At 41.0% G+C, this 26,842-nt stretch overlaps 1 protein-coding gene across 5 annotated transcripts in view; it reads right to left on the reverse strand.

Annotated features, from left to right (window-relative positions):
* Nucleotides 1–1,397: 1,397 nt before the first annotated feature.
* Nucleotides 1,398–26,842, reverse strand: part of hspa12a (heat shock protein family A (Hsp70) member 12A) — a 31,830-nt gene continuing 6,385 nt past the window's right edge. Inside the window, exons 2-13 of one of the 5 annotated variants that reach the window (XM_089012144.1) lie at nucleotides 21,516–21,592; nucleotides 20,100–20,224; nucleotides 18,520–18,706; nucleotides 17,845–17,949; nucleotides 16,339–16,455; nucleotides 9,535–9,706; nucleotides 9,416–9,430; nucleotides 6,632–6,721; nucleotides 4,688–4,792; nucleotides 4,337–4,595; nucleotides 3,918–4,021; nucleotides 1,398–2,029 (exon numbers count right to left, since the gene is read on the reverse strand). In XM_089012144.1, coding sequence (XP_088868270.1) covers nucleotides 1,398–2,029; nucleotides 3,918–4,021; nucleotides 4,337–4,595; nucleotides 4,688–4,792; nucleotides 6,632–6,721; nucleotides 9,416–9,430; nucleotides 9,535–9,706; nucleotides 16,339–16,455; nucleotides 17,845–17,949; nucleotides 18,520–18,706; nucleotides 20,100–20,224; nucleotides 21,516–21,587 — 1,983 coding nt within the window. In that variant the 5' untranslated portion in view covers nucleotides 21,588–21,592. Of the gene's footprint in view, nucleotides 2,030–3,917; nucleotides 4,022–4,336; nucleotides 4,596–4,687; nucleotides 4,793–6,631; nucleotides 6,722–9,415; nucleotides 9,431–9,534; nucleotides 9,707–16,338; nucleotides 16,456–17,844; nucleotides 17,950–18,519; nucleotides 18,707–20,099; nucleotides 20,228–21,515; nucleotides 21,593–26,842 lie in introns of all 5 variants that reach the window. The other 4 variants (XM_089012143.1, XM_089012146.1, XM_089012145.1 and 1 more) reach the window with 4 other exon arrangements.

A 26,842-nucleotide genomic window follows, 5' to 3' on the forward strand; every position in this document is an offset into this window, starting at 1 on the left:
GCAGGTGTTAGCCTAGCATTATTGTTTGCAATTCGATGCTGTGCCTTTGCATAAAGTGTGCATGATGGGATAACCTATTTGGTCCATGCATTCCTACTAGCACTGAGAGTACACATTATAGTGGTCAGGTGCGAATCCTGCATTGTGATTGCGAAGGTAGTTTTGCTGCGTTATTGGCCACTCGGCACATTATGTGGGCAAGCATTGTTAGTTGCAAACCATGAGCAAGGGTTCCATCCGTGCACTGATAGAGATTGGATGTTTTTGTACATGATTCCATTCATGTAAACGTTCAATATTATGAATTCAATGATTTCAGGAACAATTTGTTTTGCAAAAACTACACTATATCGAGTTCAAATCTCCTGCTCCATTTACATGCCGTAGTCTATTGTTTTGGCTACTCAAACAACTGTTAGCTTGAATGCGAATTGTGCATTTTACTGAAGAACTCGATAGCGATGGCAAAGAGCAGTTAACGAGACAATCAACGATTCAGTGCAATGGCCGATTAGCCACTGGGCAGTCTGTAAATTATGTCACTTGACAGACTGCTAAACTAAAGTATTTTCGTTGTTAAGCGTGTTGCTACAAGTATCAATACTGTATAAACCCGGGTGGGTTGCGGTAAAATAAAGTAACACAAGTATTACTCAAAACATGGCTGACCGAGATTACTTCACACTTGAGCTTTTGACCTTCCATTTCGCAAGTTATTCTTCGTTGTGGAAGTCTTCCACTTTTATTACATTTAAAAGCACAAGTGTCATAATACTTTGACTTGCCGCCGCCATTTGATGCAGACGGACGGCACTGTTGGATTCCAGGACAGTTCTCCCAACCCCGTATTTGACATATTAAACAAAGAATGAAGGTGGCTAAAGTGGTGCCTAATGGCAGGTGCCGACCGACAGTTTACTTACATTTAGTGAGAGTTGGACGGATGGAACCTCATACGCTATCAAAACACACATCCAAATCCAGTATCAATGAAACCTAAATGTGTCATTCAGAAGAGAACTACCAATATGTATATTTGACAACAAGGCTTACTTATGTTTCTTTTTTCATCTTATTTCGCAGAACCCATATAACAGAGGTACATTCAGAGCATCAGCATTATATTCAATGCAATTAATCCACACCGAGTTTGCTTTGTTTTTTTGTCTTTGAGACCTTGTGGGAGGACATCATTGAGCTAACAACGGAACAAGCGTTAGCAGTCCATTTTAGAGGGACATTGTAATGCCACCAATGGATAATAAGGGTTGAAGTGATAGGCCTGATTTAATCGTACAACACCCCCAAAAAAGCCTCAATTGTGAAAATTGAAAATATTCTATTGGTGGGTGTGTGCAGGTGAGCTGTGCCATCTCCAATGAGCTCTGCCTCCTTCCTCAATGGCTGAGAAAGTCAATACTGGCCTTGACTGTGCGACCGGTGGCCACGTCCACCGCCATGGCTCGAATCTCTGTGTCACCAAACTGCATGAGCGTCTGGATCTCGCGGCGCGGCGCCGCACTTTCTGTGCCACTGACATCCAAGCGAAGTGAACCGCACTTCTTGACACCTGATTCGCTAATGAAGCCCACGATTTCCTTCTCGGTGCAGTAGACGTGGATGACGATGACCTGCTGCGAGGGTTTGGCCGGCGTGTAGCTACGCTTGACCATTTCGCCAAGCGCTACCGACTGGTCGGCGGCGATGAACGTGTCAAAGACGTCGGTGCACCAACGCGTTCCGTCCTTCACCAGCAGCTTCTCGGGAGGATGCTTGCCCTCGACAAAGCGATTGAGGACACCGACGCCGTATGTAAGCGGCGAGCGGCGGACCTTGATGATGCTGGGGTCCAGACCGAACAAAACTGCGCCCTTCAGGATTGTGAGGCCGACATCGTGGGGGATAATGATGCGACTGCGGCCCTCGAGCATGTTTTGAACAGCCTGCTGTAGCAAAGCTGATTCGGCGAAACCTCCTACGAGGAAGAGGAACTTGATGTCACTCACCTCCGGTTTCTCAAAGAGCTCATCTGCAGGGGAACACAAAATCAAAATACGTTGATGATCATGAATAAACCGCAGAGCCACATTACCGTGTGATTAGTACCGTCTTTTTTTTTCTCAAGTTCATCACATACTAAATGTAAAATAGTGAAATGTTCTGACTGAAATTAATATTGTGTGTGCAAGTTTTCTTTTTCTATTCCTCTCGGCTTTTCCCTTCAGGGGTTGCAACAGTGAATCAGTGTCCTCCATCTAACCCTGTTTTGTGCATCCTCTTCTCTCAAACCAGCTACCTTCACGTCCTCTTTAACAACATCCATAAACCTCCTCTTCGGCCTTCCTTTCGGTCTCCTGCATGGCAGTTTAAGGCTCAGCATCCTTCTCCCAATATACAGACGCTACCCACCTTATGAACGATTTACATTCCAAGCAGTCGTTCGTAAGGTGAATGTGCTCGTAAGTTCCTTCAGCGCTATGTTTTGTGTGGAATGTATGTTGAAGTCAAACACTGAACGGGGAAGTACTTACTTATGCATCGCGTCCTGCTGGAGCGTCAACTGGGAAAAGGGATTTCCTCCCCGCCCACATACTCTACGCAGCCAATCGTGATCGAGCTTGGCGGATCAGGGCCTGACTTTGTTGGCAACACTTCAGCATACCTAGGCACTGATTGGTCAGCTACTGTGTCCGTCACGTACACATGCAGCCCTTGAAATCTCAAATGTGTCTGTGTGCATGCGTGTAGCACAGTGCGCAGCCAATCGCAAGCGAGCTCGGACGGAAAAAGGCACGGAATACAAAATCTAACTTACAGCATCTCGGTCCAAACATTTTTCAACATACAATACTCGCTAAAATGTTTGTATGTACCGTTTTGTCGCAACTTGAATGTTCGTAAGTAAGATGGGGAGCGTCTGTATTCACTTTCTGTCTTTTGAACATGTCCAAACCATCTCAGTCTAGCCTCTCTGACTTTCTCTCCAAAACATCTAAGATGAGTTGTCCCTCTGAAAAATTGCTACTTTTTTCATATGAATTCTTTTAATCAATAAAACCAACCGTTACTCCACTGGTCTTTGGCTTTTGTTACCCATTATTAACAGAATCATCTGGTGCAGCCGTCACAACCTGGAGCTGAACACGCTGAAGACAGTTGAGATGATCGTGGACTTCAGGAAACATCCATCACCACAGCTACCCCTCACACTATCCAACTGCCTTGTGTCAACCGTTGAGACCTTCAAGTTCCTGGGAATCACAGTCTCCCAGGACATGAAGTGGGAGGTCAACACCAACTCTATCCTGAAACAACAGAGAATGTACTTCCTGAGGCTGCTAAAGAAGCATGGCCTGCCACAGGAGGTGCTGCAACATTTCTACACGGCTGTCATCGAATCCATCCTGTGTTCTTCCATCACCGTTTGGTTCGGGGCCGCCACAAAAATGGACAAAATCCGACTTCAACGGACAGTTAGGACGGCGGAAAAAATCATTGGCACCGCCCTACACACAACTCTCGAGGACTTGCACACTGCAAGAATCCAAACTAGGGCGCGGAAAATCCTACTGGACCCTCTGCACCCTGCCCACCACCTTTTCCAGCTACTCCCCTCAGGCAGGCGCTACCGATCCATGCGCACCAAATCCAGCAAACATTTAAACAGCTTCTTCCCCCAAGCCATTAACTCTTTGAACTCTTTCAACAGTAGCCAAAATGGAACTGTATAGTGCCACTTAGCAGTTTTTTTGACGACAATACTAGTGCAGCGTGTTCTACCGGAAACAAATTCCTTGTGTGTTCTACATACTTGGCAATAAAGATGATTCTGATTCTGATAAAAAATATTGTTGTCAAATGATCAACCAAAAGATCAAAAAGATTTATTTCATGCATGTGTTGGAAGCGTAGCTTACTGAGGTGTTGAATGATATGGTCAATGGTGGGCTTGAAAAGGGAATTCATAGCCTCGGGACTCATCCTCAACATCCCCTGCGATGACCATTTGACAAAATCCACACTGGAGAGAAAATAGTATCAGGCAAGATTGAGAATGGGCCAAACAATGACAAATGAGTGTTCTTGTTTGAACTAATGGAAGACCAATGAATTCGTTTTTATGACCTCGAAAAATTCTCAGTGGAAATCACAAGAGACTGAGCTCCAACGAGAGGTATTCAATTTAGCACATTGTAATTTCATCCGACATGAGAGTTACTTCTTTTTGACATGATCAGAAATGTAATTGTGAAATAGATGCTTCATATTGTCGCTTCACATTTTTCAACATCTCAAGGTGGCTCAAAATTTGGAGACCTCCGTTCTTGGCACTTACTTGCTTTTACGCAGGGCGTGTTCAACACTGTGGCCTCTGAACTTCTTGTAGTAGTCGATGAATGAGAAGGGCAAGTTAATATTGAGGGGATTGGACCTGCCTGGTGCTGCTGCCCGCTTCCGTGATTCAAAGGCAATCATGAGGTCCACCCACGCAGCCGGTCGTTTGATTTTGAATTGATCAATGAAATCCTGCCCAAAAATCTGACACAGGAGCTTTTCAAATTCAAAGTCAATCCCAAGGGAGCCGTATGGTCCACCTAAAATCAGAAAATGAGTGAGCTGATTGAACAGCCAGAAGAAAAATTTTGAGGAGAATTTATATATTTTTTTAAAAAAAAAAAAATGTTACCGGAGGCTTTGTACAGCTCTTTCAAATGTCCTTCTGGTAGACGGATTTGATGGACAGTAAGGTCCACTGTACCCCCGCCACAGTCCACCACCACATATCGGTCACCTGCATAGGAAAGGTCATAATTATGTTTTGGAGAGATCTGACAAATGTCACCTTAACCCATCGAGGGTTACAGGTAGTTTCAGCGGACAGTTAGAAAAACTAAACCCTGACAAAATTGATGATTGTAAAGCAGCATTTTTATGTAAATTACTTCAACGTACATGTACTGTATGTTGATGCAATACAGCTACATACAGTAAAGTCTCGTTATATCGATATCAGTTATATCGATAGTACTGCTTATTATGATACTATTTCTATGAACGCAAGGAAAAAATTTACATACCGCAGGATCGGATATATCGATAGTCCGGTTATATTGATATTTTTTCGGACTCCCGAGAATATCGATATAACGAGACTTTACTGTATATCAATATGCCTTTCTTGACACTTGCACGATGTACAGTTTTTCATGAAACGGTTTTGCACATTTACAGTATACAGTTGACATTTTTATTTTACTCTGCTTAGCATATCTTGTTTTCTATACTTTCACCCCCACCAGCCCATCCCTCTTTCAAATTGTTGCTGTGGACTGCAATTTTCCCCATTGTGGGACGAATAAAGGTTTTCTGATTTTGATTCTGATTCTGTTGTATCCTACAAAGGGTTTGCATTCTATTGTCAAATAATGGCTGTTAGAGCGGCTTTGTCGAGTTCTTTATTCGTACAGTGGACCCCATTCACAGGGCAAAAGGACAATCTGTATACAATTAATGGCCACTGGAAGACATTGGGAAGAAGAATAAATATGTTTTAATTCCCCAGTTCTTGTTTTTTAAATTGTGGACAAACAAAAACAAAGGGGTTGAACTGAGAGGGAAGCACCCCAAATTATTAGAAAAAACATCTGTGAGCTTGGAGGTGTCCACAGCACTGTAATTCCAAACGATTGAGTGGACCCATCAGTTAACTGTAGCTCTAAAACCCATCAAATAAAAATGCAGCGGACTATAACATGTAGGTCTTCGCAACATTAAATAGGATATTGACATAGAACGACTTGTTTTAATTTTGACTTTCACACAGGGCTGTCACAATGTTTTTCTCAGCTGCACATCTATTGGTCAAGCCTGATAGTATAAAAATAAACCCAGGACCCATCCCCGCATGCAGAGTGTAAATAGCCCTGCAAAAAGAATTTTCCCCCACTGTCGTCATGGATAACACAATCTCCTGATTTGTTGGTATCCATGATCGAACTGTTTAAGTATTATCTACATTGTTATTTGATTGGCTAGGGTTAGTTGCTATTTGTTGCTATGGTGAAATCCGTACTGTTGATGTAAAGAGAAGTTAACAGTTTCCAATCTCATCATTTTTGCTGCTACCCAAGAAACATGGGGTGCCACGGATGGAGGAAAAAAGAAACAATTACAATTCAAACAATTATTATGCATATCAATAAAATCAGCTGTCACTGTAGCGTCATTTTAAATTGTTCTCTGCTCAGATATACTGTCAGTATTAGGGATGATTGACGCACATTTGAGACGCCATTTTGTTGGTGTGAAAATATGGGTCAACATATTGGCAACCTGACAAGTGCCAAAATAAATTAGTTGCATCATTGTAAAAGCCGCAGGGTGCAAAGCGTGTGGGGAAAAATGGTGGCTTATTGTTCAAAAATTACAGAAGTGGTAATTTGCATTAAGAGCAGTTAATTGATCAGCCCCCCCATGGTTACACAAATTGTCAAAGGCATTTTACGACTCAATACAAATCTTAAGCCAGTAAATATCTACTCAAGTCAGACTGCAGCAAAGCAAACAGCAAGAGTTATTCTCAAGCAGAAGTAGAAAAAGAATCACAGACAGGTAAAAAAAGAGACACTACCTTCTTCCAGCTCCGACCAAAGCTCCCCTACAACATTTTCCACCAAGAAGGTGCGACTTTGACGGTTGCGCCGGACATGCTCCTTGTTGGCTGGTTGTTAACAGGAAAGATAATTTTAGTCAGTGTGATAAAGTGTGCAAAGCTCTTCTTGGTGAAGCAGCGTGGTTCACTTAGTGTGAGAGACAAGGTGGTTGGGATGCGCATGAAACATAACATATTCATTCAAAAAGAATAAATGCTACGAAATATGGAATCTCACTGGAAAAAGAAAAGAAAAGCAACAACTCTGTTTTCGCTAAAATTGAACTTAAAAATTAAGAAATCCTGTGAGGCTATAAGGTCCGCTGACCTTACAGTAGCTGACCATGGTGTGTCCACTTGGTGATTATGGTCAAGAATTAACAGCAAATGAAAACATTGCCAAAAAGTCAGCTACTGTAGATACCGCTACATTAACATTGGCCTTAAAAGATAGTTCTTTCCTAAAACAGTGACTTTATTTTGGGGCACTACATCTTCTTTTTCCTCACCATAAACATGACAAATTATGAACAATGGTCTTTTGACTGCTTAAATACAAATAGTTGGGTGACTGGAGTGCCTGCTTAGCAATCCAATGTGAAATGAAACAACAAAGTGCATCTCTTATTAACTATTTTACTACAAGTGTCTCCTTGCACAATACCTTTTGGCCCCTCACCAACACAAATTTGACTCTTGAAGTCACAGAGCTGCTGGCCGGGTGAACGTCTACCATTTTCAAGCAAGTACAGGTAAATCGAAGCACTTATATAGCAAGAAAAGGGATGCAGAGCTGCAGTTTTAGCGCATATTAGCATTAGATACTCACAACACACAACAATACAGTGATACCTCAGCTTACTAAACGCTTTAGCTAACGAACCTTTCGCCTTAAGAAAAATAGATTCGCACAAATATAATCTTGGCATACAAACTAGTTTTCGGCAAACACATGGAGCGCCACAATGGCTGGCGGGCTAGTTTTCGGCGGAAGAACATCAAACCACACGGTCGCCACAACAGGACCACCATGTAATTTTCCACACCCACTTTCTTTCATTGCACTCAGTGCAGACGTGGGTTGTAATCAAGTCGATACTTTTGCTTTTTTGGGACCGAAAAAGACCTCACCACAGGCTAGTGTTCAGCCGAAGAGGACACAAAACAAAATTACGGTCGAGCAGAAGAAGGAGATCATCGAGAAACATTTGTGCAAATTTGTGTGACTTAGCGTCCCAGTACAAGTATGTTTAGTCGACCATTGCTACATGTGGGTAAAGGTGTTTCTGTGTTCTCTTATCAACGGTCTCAGGTAATAGAAGAGGTTGAAAAACTTCTGTTGATTTGGATTAACAAAAAGCAGCGAGCAGGGGACAGTGTGTATTAAGAGGGAGGGTATTAAGAGTCAACTACATCAACGACCATCACAAAGGTAAATAAAATGACTTTATTATACTGTATAGTGTATTTCTTTAATTGCAATATAATAGCACATTTATTATACATAAAATAAGGTATATTTTGTGTAGTTTTAAAGGACAACTGATGTAACTTTTTTGTTTCCTGACTGACACCAGAAAAACGTTTTATAGCATCTAAAATACGCAAAACACATAGTATGATATTTTTAGTCAAATGCAAAACAGCAATAAAAATGACTCAAAGCCTCTAAAAAGTACTTGAATTTGAAACCGGAAGTGGCCAGTTTCAGAAGGTCCCGCCCCATGTTCGTGGTGTCACGGCAAGGGACCTGGAAACGGATTATAAGACGTGCTGAGGAGCCGGCCACCATTAATTACTCCATTACAGATGTCTTCAAGCAGAAAAAGAAAATAGGATTCCTGCTTGAAAACAAGGTAACTACTAAAAAAATTATACGCTGAAGAATTCAAACAGTGTGACAGTTTGGGACAAAAAGAAAGGCATTTTTTTCTTACTGTTTAACCTGGTGGCTACTGCCTCATTAAGTTTGAAGCCGATGTTGTTCGTTTTTGCGTTTAATGATCAATCATGTGATGAGTGAAAATGTAAAGCCGATGTGCAATGAAGCATGCATGAAGCATGATGAAAACATTGCTAAATATGTTCTTTTATGGCTTTACACCTGTTTAAGCCAGAGTGAAGGAGGCAGTATTTAAATAGATACCCATTTACGTTGGCAAAATGGTGAACAAATACATTGTTCGAAGCAATGTAGTACTAACAGACAAACCACGTTGTTATTGCTCAGTCCTTCGATGTAACTGATATTAAAAAAAACCCTTGCTTATAATTATTTGGAAATTTAATTGAAAAACAATGGGGAAGATGGAAACAAAATCTTTAACTCATTCACTGCCAAACCATGTGCAAAAATGTGTCCACTCCTGTGCCAGGGTTTTTGACATTTTCACTCAAATTGTAGGACCCACAGAATATTGAGTTTTAGTGCTACATAAATATTCAATGGAGCATAAGAAACCGTTGACTCTCTTCTTTCACCAGAAAAAAAGATTATTTCGAACTTACTTAGTTGTAGAGTTATCTGCACTGAAAGTGGTGTCGGCCGTACAAAAGGTAAATGATGCCCCCTTGTGGGAGGGGAAAACATTGCCAGAGGTCTGTCCAACGCTTTATCAGTACCCAATCGGAGGTTGAAACGCACCCCCCTGTCAAATTTGGGAATGGCACTCCATGTCATGCTTTTCAATTCTCGAATACATTCGGGAATGGCAGTGAATGAATTAATTGACATGCATCAAATGTAAAAGGCTTTTTTTTTACCATGGCTCGGAGAAGCTAAAGGAGAGTCAACACACAGCAGAAAAAGACATTTTTGCTGAAAATCAAAGAATCGGAAAAGATGTGGTCATTCTCTTAAATGACTTTTTCATATGTCATACCTTGAGTCATTGTATTTCCAACATTGTCTGTGGGGCTGAATCCGTTCTGAGTGGTCTGGATGCTCAGGTCCACCATCTGGTGGAGACGGAGCTTACGGCAGTAGATTGATGCCGCCTCAGGTTCCAGAGCAATTACAAGTTGCTCCGGGTTTTCACGGGACACAAGGCCAGACTACACAAATGGGAAAAAGACACATTTTTGGAATAAAATAAAACATTCATCTGAATCTGACTTTGTTGAACAAAAATCCACGGAATTAGGGACATATGGAAAACACAAAATCTCCCAAAGTGAAAACAATCTGAAAACACTGGTCTAATTCAAGAACACTGATGTTCATACACAACCTCTTCAAGGGTTGTGATAGATAAGATTTCTCCCCTTGAGACTTTTGAAAGGCACTTATAAATGAAATGTATTATTATTATTAGTATTATTATTGGATTCTCCCTAATAATAATCTTCTTCTTTTCCTTTCGGCTTTTCCCCTCAGGGGTCGTCGCCACAGCGAATCAATGTCCTCCATCTATCCCGGTTTTGTGCATCCTCTTCTCTCACACCAGCTACCTCAGGGGTGGGCACTCCTGGTCCTGGAGGGCCACCCTCCTGCATGTTTTCCAAGTCTTCCTGTTACAATACACCTGATTCAAATACTCAGATAATCACCAAGTTCTGCGGAAGCCTTACATTGAACCTGCTCATTTGAATCAGGTGTGTTGCAACAAAGAGACTTGGAAAACTTGCAGGAGGGTGGTAGCTGCTATCTTCATGTCCTCTTTGACCACATCCATAAACCTCCTCTTCAGTCTTCCTCTCGGTCTCCTGCCTGGCAGTTCAAGGCTCAGCATTCTTCTCCCGATATAGTCACTGTTTCTCCTCTGGACGTGTCCAAACCATCTCAGTCTGGCCTCTCTGAATTTCTCTCCAAAGCCTCTAATATGAGTTGTCCCTCTAATGTACTCATTCCTGATCCTATCCAACCTGGTCACTCCCAAAGAAAACCTCAACGTCTTCAGCTCTGCTACCTCCAGCTCTGCTTCCTGTCTTTTCTTCAGTGGCACTGTCTCCAGTCCAAACATCATGGCTGGTCTCACCACTGTTTTATACACTTTTCCTTTCATCCTAGCTAAAACCCTTCTATCACACATCACACCTGACATTTTTCTCCAGCCGCTCCAGACTGCCTGGACACGCTTCTTCACCTCTTTTCCACACTATCCATTGCTCTGGACAGTTGACCCCAAGTACTTAAAATCCTCCACCTTCTTTATCTCTTCTCCCCGTAGCATCACTCTTCCACTTGGATCCCTCTCATTCACACACATATATTCCGTCTTGCTGCGACTGATCTTCATTCCTCTCCTTTCCAGGGCATATCTCCACATCTCTAGTTTTTCCGCCACCTGTTCCCCGTTCTCGCTACAGATCACGATGTCATCTGCAAACATCATGGTCCAAGGAGATTCTTGTCTAACATCGTCTGTCAGCCTGTCCATCACCATAGCAAACAAGAAGGGGCTCAGAGCTGACCCCTGGTGGAGTCCCACCTCCACCTTGAATTCCTCCGTCACACCGACAGCACACCTCACAACTGTCTTACAGTCATGATACGTCTTGCATCGCTCTGACATACTTTTCCGTCACTCCACACTTCCTCATGCAATGCCACAGCTCTTCTCTGGGCATCCTGTCGTACGCTTTCTCCAGATCTACAAATACACAACGCAATTCCTTCTGACCTTCTCTGTACTTCTCTATCAGCATTCTTAAAGCAAACACTGCATCTGCCGTACTCTTTTTTTGGCATGAAGCCAACTGCTGCTCACAAATGTTCACTTCTGCTCTTAGTCTAGCTTCAACTACTCTTTCCCAGAGTTTCATTGTATGGCTCATCAACTTTCCTCTGTAGTTAGTACAACTCTGCACATCTCCTTTGTTCTTAAAAATGGGCACGAGTACACTTCGTCTCCATTCTTCAGGCATCTGTTCACCATCTAAGATCTTGTTGTATAACCCAGTCAGGAACACCACCGCCACCTCTCCAATACTTATTATTATTATTATTATTTCTCGCCCTATCTCTTCTTTTATTTCTCCCTGTGCTCTGGGACTTCAAGTAACTGTGTGACCTGGTGTTGTAATACCTGTCATTACAAGTCCAAATGTTATAAATGCAGTCATTATCATTGAACCTGAATTATGGTCTGACCCTCAGTGGACCGTATTAAAACACAAATAGGCCGGATTTGGCCCGTGGGCCATAGTTTGCCTATCCCTGCTCTAATAGTTTTATAGGGGTTGATAATAAGTTACAGCTAAAAAATGACTCTACTTCTGCCATTTTAAATAAACCATCAGATATAATGATCTTTTAAGTCTCAAGTGGTCACAAAAAATAGGTTCAATCAATTAAAGCGGGATGTGGATTACGTTATGGTTTCAAGGGTAGATAGTAGTAGATATTTGTGGATTCCTCCCTCTGTAATAATAATAATAATAATAATAATAATAATAATAATAATAATAATTTACAAGCACCTTTCAAAGCACCCAGGGACACTTTACAATTAAAAGAACAATAAATTATGAAAGAGCTGATTAAACTAAACTGTGAATGCAATTTTAATCAGATGGGTGGGAAGTGGGAAGAGAGTCAATATTACGGATGTTGGGTGGAAGCCAGTTCCAGAGTTTGGGAGCACAGTGGCTGAAAGCTCCGTCCTCTATAACCGAAGCTCAGTGCCAGTGCTGAGTCATCACAGATGCCCAACCCTTCCACTGCTCATTTTCTCTCCACCGCATTCACTGTTTCTCTGTCAGATCACCCAGACCCACGACTGATAAGACCTAAAATACCCTCCCCCTTCCTTCCTGTGTCTGCATTCATGAAATCATCCACATTCCCTCTCTGTTTCCATGCCGATTTTAGCCCCCCCCCCCCAGACACACACACACGCACACTCACACACACAGCACTATATACAGGAAACATGTAATCACAACAAAAGGATGACATCACTGTGAAAGGCCGGTATGTATCAATCCAATCGCTATCCCAAAATTCAAAGACTGTTTGGAGAAGCCATTTGGAAAATATACAAAGGATCTGAACGATAAAGCAGAAGGCTCATTCGCATCATCATAGCAACGAAGACGCCATCAATGTGTCAGGAAGATGATGCATTTGAATTATATGGTCATTCATACAATAATGTGCAATATCTAATTTCTGATAATTCCCATTTTAACACAAGAAAACATGCGGGAAAGCTGGTATTATCCCCCTCCCAAATTAAAGAAATAAAATTAAACCACACGATGCAGGTCGAGGAAGGTCTACGCTACGATTATGACAATTGAGGATTTTTTAGCCCATTTACTCAGCAGAGTATTTAAAGGACAACCGACACCTCCGGACAAGTTGCGTACATAATTTGTAAAATCACTTCAAATGACTTCTACTGACCCCATTTTACAAAGATTCCATCGCATATAGCTATATTATACATTTTAAGACTCGCGCTGAATATTCATGAAGTCTATTTTTCGAGTTGATAACGATGCCAGAGTGACGTCGCTGAGTGAAAGCCCCTGACCGAGAAAGCGACACACAATGCATTTTGGGTACTTTCTTTTGGTCTGAAAACAGTGTTGATCACGAAATTAGAAGGTAAAGTACTTAAATAATGCGATGGTGAATCGTTGTGTGGCAGCCAATTGCGGTAACACGCATAAGCTTACACAAATTCCCAGCGGACAAACCAGCCATTTCCAACGGACCAGAGCTGAAGGACATAGAGGAGCTAACCGGAGTTAGCGATGGATCCTCTCGAGGCTGATCATCCAGCTCGTAAATTATTTTGTTGAATGTATACAAGTAAAATGGAGCTCTTCTAAGCCAATGATGATTACATTCTTCAGAACAGGGACCGAGCTCTTTGGTGTAGCCGACAGGACACTTCGATGACAGTCAAACCTGTAATGCCCCTCAGCGTGACATGCACAACACAAGCACCGGACGTTACAGTATTATTCCGACAGTCAGTCATTTCTTTGAATCGAACATGAATGCATTTCTTGACCCCGTGATTGAATTCTAAATAACTGGATGAGTAACTAGAAAGGATCTTTTTTTCCAAATCTGAACTCTCTGAAGCCATTGTTTTGATGCTGGAGCAAGGCAGTTTGTGAAAAAGTATCCAGACGAGACGTCACGAACTGGGGGCGCGACTTTTTGAATCTCTCCAGTTTTGAGCTCATTAGTGGCAATTTTGGACAACTTTAAGTCATTTTTATTGGTGTTATGCGTTTGACTAAAAATATCAGCGTGCGTGTTTTGGGTATTTTAGATGCTATAAAACGTTTTTCTGGTGTCAGTTAGGAAACAAAAAACATTGTGTCGGTTTTCCTTTAAGAAGTTAAATAGGGCTCGGCTCATAATCTCTGCTGTAGTTCATTTTCAAAGTTATTTCATGGTTTTAGCAATTGATCATCCATCGCAATCCCTCCCATTCTGGATATTTTCCGTTGCCTCGCTGCTGCCTCATTTCACACTGCAGATTGCCACGCCCAAATGACTCACACATTAATGGTCTCTAGGGACAAGCTTGAGCCATTTTCAATGCTCGTTTATCTCAGGAGTGGGCAAACGTTTGGAGCTCAAGAGCCAGGTTAGAATGTTTAAATGGATAGAAGAGCCAGGTCTTTCAATAAAGGTTATTCTGATCATGAAATATAGTAATTCCTTCTATTTTTTGTTTTATTATCAATAAGTCATACAAGTATTGATTTTTTAAACATCCATTTCTCAAACAAGCGGCATGGCGAGCGGCTGGTTAGAAACTCTGACTCAGACCTCAAGTGACTGGTTCAAATCTGGGCTCTGGCCAGCCAGTGTGGATTTTAAGTGTTCTTCCCATGTTTGGGTTACCTCCCAAATAATGAATACATGCAAGGCTAGATTTGGATTACTCTTTAAAGGACGGCCGACATCTCCGGACAAGTTGTGTCCAAAATTTGTAAAATGGCTTCAAATGACTTCTACTGAGCGTATTTTAGAAAGATTGCACCGCATATAGCTATATTTTACGTTTTAAGACTCGCGCTGAATATTCCGGAAGTCTTGTTTTTGAGTTGGTGACGAGTCCGTACGTGATGTCACTGAAGGAACGCCCCTGACCGAAAAAAGGACACATTGTAGCAGTCCTTCCATCACGTCAATATATTTTGCTGTACTTGTTTGGTGTGAAAACGTTATGTTGCACCAAAAAGAGCCAGAAGAGGGCGACCAAGCTCCGTGTAAGGAATTTATCAGCCTGTGGAAACGGGCTGATTAATTCCTCACACGGAGCTTGGTCGCCATTTTCTGCTTCTCTTTTGGTCATACATTTCCCCCCAATGTTGCCTCAAAATGGCGCGGAATAAATTCTTTAATCGATTGCAAACATGTATGCTTTCCTCTTCAGAACTATTTGAATCATATTCATAACTGGATGTGTAACAAAAAAGCATATTCTCCGAATCTGAAGCCATTGTTTTGATTATCCAGCAATGCAAGATGTCTTGGCGTGACGTCACAAACTGGGGGCAGGACTTGAAAATGCCCAATTCGCAGCTCTTTTTTTTTGCAGATTTTGGACACTTTAAGTCATTTTTATTGGTGTTTTGCATGAGAATAAAAATATCATACTGCGTGTTTTGGGTATTTTAGATGTTATAAAACGTTTTTCTGATGTCAGTTAGGAAACAAAAAAGTGACGTCGGTTGTCCTTTAAAGGATTACATTTTCCATGAGTGTATTTTTTGTGCCGTGCAAGTGAATGACCACCAGTTTGGGGAGTACCCAAACCATTTGCGCAATGTCAGTTGACAAACTCCAGCACACCTGTGACCCAAATAAGCTTAAGCAGTAGATAAAATGAATCATAAAAAAACATACCATGAACCAATCGTTTAATAAATGGACATTTTAAAAACTATTAAATACTGTATGTGCTGAAGGAACATCAGCCCCTGTGTGTGGTTTCACATCTATGTAAATACAGGTAACATCCGACTTACGACCGGTGAGACTTACAACCACCCATACTTACGACAACGACCGCCAGACCCTATTTTTTCCATTTCAATTCAACGTCTGGCACCGTATAAGGTATAATTAACTATTCATGCATAATATGTTTCACTTTTTTTCCCAAATAGACCTGTTAATTTATCAAAATGATGATAAAACGATGTTTACGATATGTTCCTAAAGCAAATTGCCTTAATATATGTCAACAAATGTTTATTGATTATTATTGTTATTACTGTGTTATTAAGAAACAGGCCAATTTCATAGATTAATTATTTGAGGTGATTCTCAATTTGACCTCATTTTTACTCAAGAACATCAGGCTTTCAATCATAAAAAGAAAAATTAAAGCATGACTCAGACTTGGTTTTAGTTTTACTTTGTGACTGGCTGCCTACTTGTGTATGATAGTTGTCCACGGATAGCACTTTGCATGCAGTATTGTCTGTTTGAAAGTTCTCTTCTCTGAAAGTTCGAGTTAAGACTTGTTTTATTTTAATCAGCCTCAAAAATAAGTTTAGCCATATTTGAGAAAAACCTGCTGTTGACCAATGTTCTTAAATAATTAAATAGTTAAATAATTTGCAATTGCCTCCAAAATATGGAGCTAATTGGTGTGAATGGTATTGTAATTGGCAGCATAAAAGGCTGATCCAAACACCCCTAATAAAATTGCATGTGATACTGTCATCAATGCACAAATAAGTGAAGATGGAGCCCCTTAGCCCACCTTGTAAGCAGCTTCCCTCATGAATTGCTTTGCAGGCATTTTCCAGATGGCAGGAACAGTGATGACCCATCTCACATCATTATTGTCAAACTCACCACCTGTCTGATCACTCAGCTCCTGCGAGATGAGAACAAACGCACTCTGTGGGCTCAATGTATTCTATGTACAAAATGAATGCATGTACAGTACAGTATGTATGGAGTTATAACTACGGTTGCATGCATCATATAAAATATAAATGCATATATCATGGTCGATTTTTGTTCTTCACTATAACGAGAATGATTTGGGGATTTAGTTAATCCATGAACAGAATACATTTCCCCAAATGCATTCCATGTTCATGTAAGAAATAATGTAGAGCCGGGGTGCCCAACCTTTTAAGACCAATGATCTACGTTTTGATCAACATACCTCCCACGATCGACCCGTCACAGCACACGCGCGCATATGCATAAACTTACATCCACTTGCCCTAATGAGAAATTGCCATAACAACCCCTAAAATGAACGAAACATAAAATTAAAGTAGACACAAAGGTTTGTGAGTTTATGAAAAGTAAATCTCTCCTTATGTTAATAGAGACCTGAAGCAAAGGTATGGAACTTAGCAGTGTGCACTAACATCAAAACACACCATATTAACTCGTTCGCTGACATTCCCGAATTTATTCGGGTGTAGTTTTTTCTTGTGGGGAGGGCCGATAAAGTGCTGGTCAGACATCTGGCAGTGGTTTTCTTTTCCACGAGGGGGCAGCATTTGCATTTTGTACAGCCGCCCTCACTTGCACCTCATATTACTACAGACCCATATAATTTAGGAATTAACTCTTTTTTTTCTGATGAATGAAGATAGTCTAAGGCACGGGTGTCAAAGTCAAGGCCCGCGGGCCAAATCCGGCCCGCCACATCATTTTTTTTCGGCCCGCGAAAGCAAATCAAACTTGTTAAATTCCATGATGATTGCTAAAATCTGAGCCAAAATTTCATATTTTTGGATGTCAACCACAATAAAAGTCATTATTCTTGACTTCAGATTCAAAAACGAGTTATTCCTTAATTTGCTGTGCGCTCTGTATGTAATATTTGAAGGGATTTAAACATTCTAATGGGTTCCCCAAATTCATACCAAAAGCATAACTACAATGTGGCCCGCGGCAAAAAAATGACTTTGACACCCCTGGTCTAAGGTTTCTAACGTTGTATTGAATGTATGTAGTCCTAAAACTCAATATTCTGTGGGTCCTGCATTTTGAGTGAACATGACAAAAACCCTGGCACTGGAGTAGACACATTTTTGCACATCGTCTGGCAGTGAATGAATTAGTAATACGCACACTGACACACAAATGTTTTTGTTTTTTTTTCTCTTCCCCTCTACGTCCTTCATGATCAATTTGGGACTGGTTCGCAAGCTACCGGTCGACCACGATCTCTGTATTGGGCACCCCTAATGTCGACAACGTATGGAAATAGAGTATGTTCTGTTGATCATAAATACATTACCTTTAGTGCCTGCTCTTTAAAAAAAGCCAGTGCATAGGCAAAGATATCCAAAGCTTTCACCCGCTTCCCATTGGCTGCCTGGAGATCCGTATTGATGGACAGATTCTGTTTGTGGGGACGATGGCAAGAATATGAGCTTTATCAACAATAATGACAAAACAAATGATCCAATATTTTTTTTACTGTTTAGTTTGTTCATAGGTCGTCTTATTTGCTCAAAAGAAAATCTTTAATACATTTGTGTATCTACAATGAGCAGCTTTGTCCTTTCCTTTTCTATTTTCCTCTCTTTCTTATTGCTGCCACCCTGTGTCAACACTGTCCTCTTGACGAGATGACCTTGACTAGGTCTTGCTGACCTCCAGGACAATCCATCACCCTCAAACACATTCCTTCGAAACAAAACAAAAGCTATTCTGTTCATGTGTTTCAAATGACATTAGCATTTTGTTGTGAGAATCACAACACTTAGTAGCACCTTTGTGGGGGTGAGGAATACCCCCCAAAAATTAGGCTGAATTTTTTTTTGAAAGATCACCTAACCACTGTACGTGCAACACGCGCATCAAACTTTATGCATGTGCAACAATAATATTTCTTTACAGTTCATATGGAACAAGCGTTTGGACTGATACGTTGTTTACAATTATGTGTGAGTGACAGCATGATTCTTACCGCTGTGGTATGGAGCTTCATTTTGAATTTCTCCAGGTAAAGCCAGTGCTTGGACTCGCTGGGGTCTAGGTCATGATAAAAGTCACGTGCTGCGTAGCCAAAACTGTGAAACTTTCTGTCTGGGGTCAGCAAGATTGTGGTTGGTGTCTTCTGGTTGGACACACCAGGATCACCACCCTCCCAACGCCTGGGGAAATCAGGCCATAATAATAATGTACTGCTTTCATTTCATTTTCATTTCAAGGATTAGCTTCTTCACGTTTCCCACTATAAATGTGAGACATTGTTACCTGATGATACAAAATCGTTAAAATGTATAGTTAGTAGGCAGTCCATCCACTTCCTGTTTGTGGTAATTGTCATGATAAAACAAGCTCTATAAAAAAATGGCCGAAATGTTATCCTCATTAGAGTTAAGAAACAAGTGTCATAAGGCAGTGTTGGGGTACTCCATAAACATGTGATTAATCAGGCACAGGTGTGCTTTGATGGATAGCACATCTCACGATATTGCAGTTGATAAACAATTTTGCATTAAATGCACCAATTTCAATCTACTGGATCAAATGTGTGTTCATAATCTAGTTTAAAGGACAACAGACATCACTTTTTTATTTCCTAACTGACATCAGAAAAACGTTTTATAGCATCTAAAATACCCAAAACCCGGAAGTGGCCAGTTTTAGAAGGTCCCGCCCCCTTGTTCGTGGTGTTACCCCAAAACGTCTTGCCTTGCTGGAGAATCAAAACAATGGCTTCAGATTCGGAGAATATGCTTTCGTGTTACTCATCCAGTTATGAATATGATTCAAATAGTTCTGAAGAGGAAAGCATACATGTTTGCAATCGATTAAAGATTTTATTCCGTGCCATTTTGAGGCGGGAAATGTAGCACCAAAAAGAGGCAGAAGAGGGCGACAAAGCTCCATGTAAGGAATGAATCAGCCTGTGGAAACAGGCTGGGGTCTGGGTCATGTCGCCCTCTTCTGCCTCTTTTTGGTGTTACACGAAGTTTTAAGACCAAACAAAGTACAGCAAAATGCCAAAACATTTTGCTGTACGTGATGGAAGGACTGCTACAATGTGTCCTTTTTCCGGTCAGGGGCGTTCCTTCAGTGACGTAACGTGAGGACTCGTCACCAACTCAAAAACAAGACTTCCGGAATATTCAGCGCGAGTTTTAAAACGTAAAATATAGCTATATGCGGTGGAATCTTTGTAAAATACGCTCAGTAGAAGTCATTTGAAGCGATTTTACAAATTATGGTCACAACTTGTCCGGAGACATCGGTTGTCCTTTAAATATGGTATAGTTGCCAATAATTGGCTCACAACCTGTCTCGATGTAGCCATGCTCTCACCCCAAATCAGATTACAGTTCACCCGTATACAGTGAGGACAGACGGTACAGACAATTTACGGATGGATGGGTGTGGTACCGTCTCTCAACTTTCAATCTTCCTTTGAAAAACTGAGCTTTAACTGAACGCTTGAACAAAACTTATACTTGAAAATGCCTCCATATAAGATCAAGTGATTGTTCAACTACGCATTCATAAAAATGACATGACGTACAGTACCTCATGGTGTAAATGCACTCAGGCTCCTTAGTGAATGCATAAGCATAGCCGCTTGATGTTGTGCCAAAGTCAATGGCTACCACCACCACAAAAGCCATTCCTGACGGAACCTGGTCTGTGTCATTCTGCTGCACAAATAGGACATTAATTAACATGGAAGGTGGTTGGTGCATGAGATGACATGCAATGCTTTTGAGCTGTTGTAAACTTGAAGACATACTCAATAGCTACAGGTTGCACACCTGTGAAGTTGTACGGTTTCAGCGTAGTTTGTACAAGTGAGCACTGATTCTTAGAGGTTTACGGGGTTTTTTTCTCCCTCGTTTTGATTTTGTCACTGTTACGGCAATGATACATTGCATCGAATTGGTCTTTAGCTGTTTGACCGCGAGAATCTCACGTTGCAATTAGCATCTACTTCCTCTGGACCACAATACAGACACTCACCAACTTACGAACATTTGAGCTATGACGTTACGGTACATACAAACATTTTTGCTGGTGCAGTATTTCGAAAAATGTTTTCATTTGTTTTCCGTCCGAGCTCGCTTGCGACTGGCTGCGTACTGTGCTTCACGCACACACACTTTACGCGACGGACACCAAGGCTGACCAATCAGCGCTGAAGTGATGCCAACGAGTTCAGGCCCCTATCCGTCGAGCTCGCTTACAATTGGCCATATAGAGTATGTAGGCGGGGGGGAAATCCCTCTTACCAGTTGAGGCTCCGAGGAGGAGGCGAATGGCGATGCATAACAAAAGGTAATGACACGTTTCGATGATTCGGAAATTACATATGTGCCAGCAGCTTCATTAATGGATACTGAAGACCCAAAGATATGTGTCGTCGTACAATAGTAGGTGTGAATTTATTTTACGACTGTGTTTTATACTTCCCCGGTTAGTGTTTGACTTAAACATACATTCCATACAAAATATAGCAATGAAGCAACTTACGATGAAATTCACCATGCGAACGACCGCTCGGACCGTATCTCGTTCGTATGGTGGGGAGCGTCTGTACTCATTTTGCATGCCGTGTGGATTGGACATTAAAGTTTCTGCATCAGGTTTCTATGATCTCAGAAAACACTTCGAAACAAAAAGGTCTTAGAGAAGCAGGCTATAGAATGAAAAGCTATGTACAAGCCTATGAATGAACAATTTTATATGTATTTAGTTTTATCGGCGAGCCAGATGCAATCATCAAAAGAGCAATATATAGCTCGCGATCCATAGGTTCCCGACCCCTGATCTATACTAACTGTATTTACTTTCTTTGCTGGCTTTTTCAAAGCAGTGTCCACCCTAATATTCGTATAATATTCCATCCAAAGGGTGCTACGAGGTTGTTTCAAGATAAAATGTCACAAACAGCTATAATGGTGATGAAAATATTTAAAATAGAGGATTTGCCTGAATGTGTGTTGGAGACAGTGGTGTGATTCCAGGATCGCCGAGACTCTTTGCTGGAGATGGGTTTGCCATTTCATCTGTAGAAAAAGAAAGGGAAACATGAAGACACTACTTTCATATCTCAAAGAGCATCTTTTATCAGGAGCCAAGTTTAAGATAAATTGAAACATCTATGACGTCATACAATTTGGTATTTGAGCAAATTCGCAAAATTCTCTTAAACACCATTTTTAGGGAGGGTGGGGGCGTTGTTGGGGACACGAAAATAACTAACCTGAACAAGCTCTGCAAACACAAGACAAATATTTTGAATTAACATGCCTGAATTATCTAAAATAACTCGTAAAGTCAATTTTGGAGATTCTGCCACTGTATTTAGAAACTTTTCCTTTTAGCAACATCCTTCCCCAAAATAAACAACCATATCATTTAATTTGTGCTCAGAAACACACAGCATGTTGGAGTCCAGATGTAGGTTCACATTTTTTGAGTATGAAAAAAACAAACAAATGTTGATCTTGCTTCACATTGCATAAAATGTGGAGCCCAAAAGCAGTGGTTTATGGGCATTTTGGAAACGTCTTCTTTTCAAGGTCACCTTGACTCACCTGCACAACTCAAAATGTGAGCTGAAGGCGGTGTGGTGGTGCTGTTTACAACAAAAATATGGACTTCCCAAGTCATACACTTTAGAGACTTGTTTTATTAAGTTAAATTGTTGAACATTTAAAATGTTGATTTCAAAAGGATCATGTTCACATACGTGTTTTCTATATTTCCATATAGAAACTAACTTTTTGGGTTTGGATCTCCTAATCCAAAGAGAAAGCGACACACAATGCATTTTGGGTACTTTTACGAAATTAGAAGGAAAACTACATAAATAACGCGATGGTGCATCGTGTGGCAGCCAATTGCGGTAACACGCATAAAGAAGGTGTAAGTTTACACTAATTCCCAGCGGACAAATAAGCCATTTCATATAGTGGACAAGACGCAGCTTGTGTGCCATCTTGTGCATTTTCTGGGCGCTACATCGGAGTCCAGATCTTCACCAGTTTCATCGCTTGGAGGCGGCTCGAATTGATACGGAAGGACTTCTTTAATCGATTGCAAACATTTATGCTTTCCTCTTCAGAACTATTTGAATCATATTCATAACTGGATGAGTAACAAAAAAGCATCTTCTCCGAATCTGAACTCTCTGAAGCCATTGTTTTGATTCTGGAGCAAGGCCCACAGTGACGTCACGAACAAGGGGGCGGGACTTTCTGAATCTCCCCAGTTTCGAGCTCATTTGTGGCAGTTTTGGGACATTTTAAGTCATTTTTATTGGTGTTTGCATCTGACTACAAATATCAGCCTGCGTGTTTTGGGTATTTTAGATGCTATAAAACGTTTTTTCTGATGTCAGTAAGGAAACAAAAAAATGGTGTCGGTTGTCTTTAAGTGTGTTGGAAAAGCGGGCGTTTAATTTTGCTTTCTGTAGTATGCAACATTCCAAGTTTCCACAACTTGTCTCTTGAAACATCAGCCAAAGGCATTTGCAAGGCATTTACTTAAAAAAAATAAAACAAAGTAAAAAAATGACATGACATTTGAATTGAATGGAAGCGCATCTCCATATATGTACTATTATTTTTATTTGTCTGTCTTAATAGCTGAAAGCATGCCGCAAATGCAGACAATAATAACCATTTTCTCTGATTTATTATAAGCACCTCGTTGAATTGTCTCCCAGCACGACATCATGTTATCCAATACAATTCAATCCTTTTATCTACCTCACTCATCTTTCTTCTTGCCCACCCCTATGGAGAGGATGAGTGGTCTGAAGTCCCATAATACACTTTGCCAAGCAATTACAGAGCCAAATTACAGACCACCTGTGACGACACCCTGTCTTGTCACTATCCAATATGTTTTCTTGCAGCAATAGTAGTCAACTCCCGGAATCACCTTTACAACCTCAAGTTTGTATGCCCCCAAATGAATAATAAAAAGCACATCATGCCTGGAGAACTACTTTAATCATTTTTTTATTCTCACCTGAAGAGGATGAATCAAAATGGACTGCACAGATTCGACAAAAAATGTACTTAATTGCGTATACCCCATAATTGAAGTAGTGGCAAGGCTTTCGCTCAGAAACAATGACTCATACTTGAGACTATCATTCTAATACATGTTGCATGAAATGTTACTGCCAACAATTTATCTCTTTTTTTGTCCAATCAGATCTAATTCTTTATGTGCCTTACTCTCAGACAAATCTTTTCAGGGGGTTCAGAAGCAGTAGGATCATGTCATTGGAACGAGTGAGAATTTAGAATTCAGGGGAATTCTGAATTCTGGGAATTCAGAAAATGTATCAATGATTACTTACTGGCTTAACGACAAATATCTATAATATCTATCTATTAATGACAAATATCTATCAGATATTTGTCATACATATCTGTCAGCCTCTGACGAAGCCTCTTGGATAGGAGGCGAAACGTCCGAAACCTTCACTTTTGTACAGATGACGGCTGAAGAAACCTTCTCATCAATAATAATAATAATAATAATAATAATAATAATAATAATAATAATAATAATAATAATGCATTTCATTTATAAGCACCTTTCAAAACTCTGAAGGACACTTTACAGTCACAGGACACAAGGCCACTATGTCGGGTGACTAGGCTCGTGAAAGCTAAATTCAGACAAAGAGGAAAACACACATTGCAGAAAAACGTATTTGTCCGAACGCCAGCGCCGGGTGGTCTCTGCTAAAATCTTCGACCTATGAGCTGGGTTGCATCGGCATTGATTGGTTGAAACCAAAAGTCGTGTGATGCATGCATGTTCGTGTTGATGCAGGAAAAGCAGAGACCAGCAGATTCTTGAATGCTGAGCCGTACTTTGCTCGAGTGGTGTCGCTACAATCCAAACAACAAACTCAAACGCGTGTTCATTCAACATTGTCAACTCATATCTCAATTTCCCGCAGGAACTTTCATGAAAATGTTAAAAATACAGAATTCCGGGAAAATCAGGGGAACTTTCACCGCTTTGGTATAGAGCAAATGTCATGGGTAACTTACACATCTTTGAAGGCACCTTTACTGCTGAAAGGTACGTATATGCAGGTTTTGGACGGAACAAATGTTGCTATCCAAGCAAGCAATATTGTTGTCTTATATACCTCTGCTTATTTAAGCAGGACAACGCCAAACCATATTCTGCACATTGTAAAGTGTGGCTCCATAATCACTTTGCTGCTGTGAAATGTAAATTTCTCCACTGTGAGACTAATAAAGGCATATCCAATCCAATCCAATCCAATAATAAATGAGTATGGGTACTAGATTGACCTGCCCTCCTGTGTTTGGAAAAGTCGCTTATTGCTCTCTTGGTTCTGACAGCATGAATGTGCACCACATATCCAAACTCTCCTCTTTGGATATTGAGCCCAGTTAGGACTGTGAGCAGCATGGTGGTCTGGCGTGGTCATCTCTCCACCCTAGGGTTGTGGCTTCGACACTTGTGATTATGTCAAAGTGTCCTTGAGCAAGATACTGAAGTCTAATTTTCTCCGGTGGAACGGGCAGTCCAATATATGGCAGCAGCCTTCCATTGGTGTGAGAAGAAATATCAGGCTTTGTGAAACACTTTGGGCTACAGTATGGTGTGTAATAAGGTGCTATAAAAGTGCATTACATTTACCGTTTTGTTTGTGTTTAAGGGTGAACATTATATAACTTGGGTGGTTAGCTCGTCAAGATAACAGTGCAGAGGTCGTGGGTTCAATCTCTGCTATGGCCTCCCTGTGTGGAGTTTGCATCTTCTGTCTGAGCCTGCTTTGGTTTTCTCCATGTGCTGCAGTTGCCTCCCACATTCCATGGCAGGCGGATTGGGCACTCTAAATGGTCCTTCGGTGTGAGTGTGTGCATGGATTTGTCGTCAGCTGGCGACTGGTTCAGGGTGTACCCGACCTATTGCCCGAAGACGACTGGGAAGGTTCCAGCAACACCCGCAATCCCAGTGAGGATAAAGTGGTACGGAAAATGAATAAATTAATGAATTATATAACTTGCTTTGGTCTTGACCAAGAGCTATTTCACCTTTTTGAGACAGCTGACAAAAACATTCAACAAAGATAATGTTCATAGACAGCCAAGCAAAATAACTGGCTTATTTTATTGTGTCCCAATCCCGGATGAATACAGAGGGTTGCGCCAGGAAAGGCCTCGGACGTAAAAGCTTGGCCAAAACGAACATGCGAATCAAACCTCTGAAGATGGAGGACACTGATTCGCTGTGGCCACCCCTGAAGGGAAAAGTCGAAACGAAAAGAAGATTTTGCAAATTGTTCTTTTCTTTATTGATTTTAGAGTGATCTTAATCATTCTTTGGATGTGACAGCGTATCCCGGAGCTGTCCTTTGCAGCCCGTGGATGATTACACACTCTGCTGGTTAATTGGGGACACAACCAGACTTTGAAGTTGACCTTGATTTGATCCAGGTCTAGAACTGAATGTACAAATCATCTGGTTTGAATATGGACAAGATGCGCAACCAAAAGAATTGTGTTGCCAAAGATTGCGATAGGAGTGAGACCATGCAAAGCCTCCACTCTTGTAAGACCAAAAGAGGAGAAAACTGATGAATTTGCGTAAAAAAGACTTTGAAGAACCATGTTTATTCTACATCAAAGGGACTGCAGTCAAATGAGTTTGGACAGTGAATCTGCTATTTCTTTAAGCCATCTGATGTCCCTTTTTATTCATGCCCTGCAGAAAAAAAAATGGCAATCCCCCAGCACCCTTCCTCTCATTGCCTCACTCTGATAAACTTGGCCAGAAGCCCAGACATACAGAGCAGGGAAACCGCCTGACCACGGCAGTCAAGACACCATCATGAACCCTTCACATGGCCTCAAAATAGGCTCGAAAACAGGGTTCGCCAATCCAAATTGTTGAACGAGCCATATTGGACAAAAAAAAAAATGTGGGGTGTGCAATGTGACGTGTGCATATGACTGTAATATACCATCCAATGTGTGTAGGGTATACACTATATTGTCCTGTACTATTTGGATTGTCCAATGTCTGTTGTGTAACATATGTCTTGTTCAATGCATGTAACACCTCATAGGGGCTGTCCTCCAAGAGTAGTTTCCCTTACGGGAGAAGGAATAAAAAATATAATCTAATCTGTTTGTATTGATAATATCTATGTTAGTCTACTAACAAAATGACTACGTTGGTTACAAATACACAATAAGCCCTCATTATTCTTTTTTTTCACCTGCAATGCATACTGTCGAGAAGTGATT

The sequence above is a fragment of the Hippocampus bargibanti genome, linkage group LG13 (genome assembly GCF_051943395.1).
Source record: "Hippocampus bargibanti isolate YZ-2025 linkage group LG13, ASM5194339v1, whole genome shotgun sequence".
Taxonomy (NCBI): Eukaryota; Metazoa; Chordata; class Actinopteri; order Syngnathiformes; family Syngnathidae; genus Hippocampus; species Hippocampus bargibanti.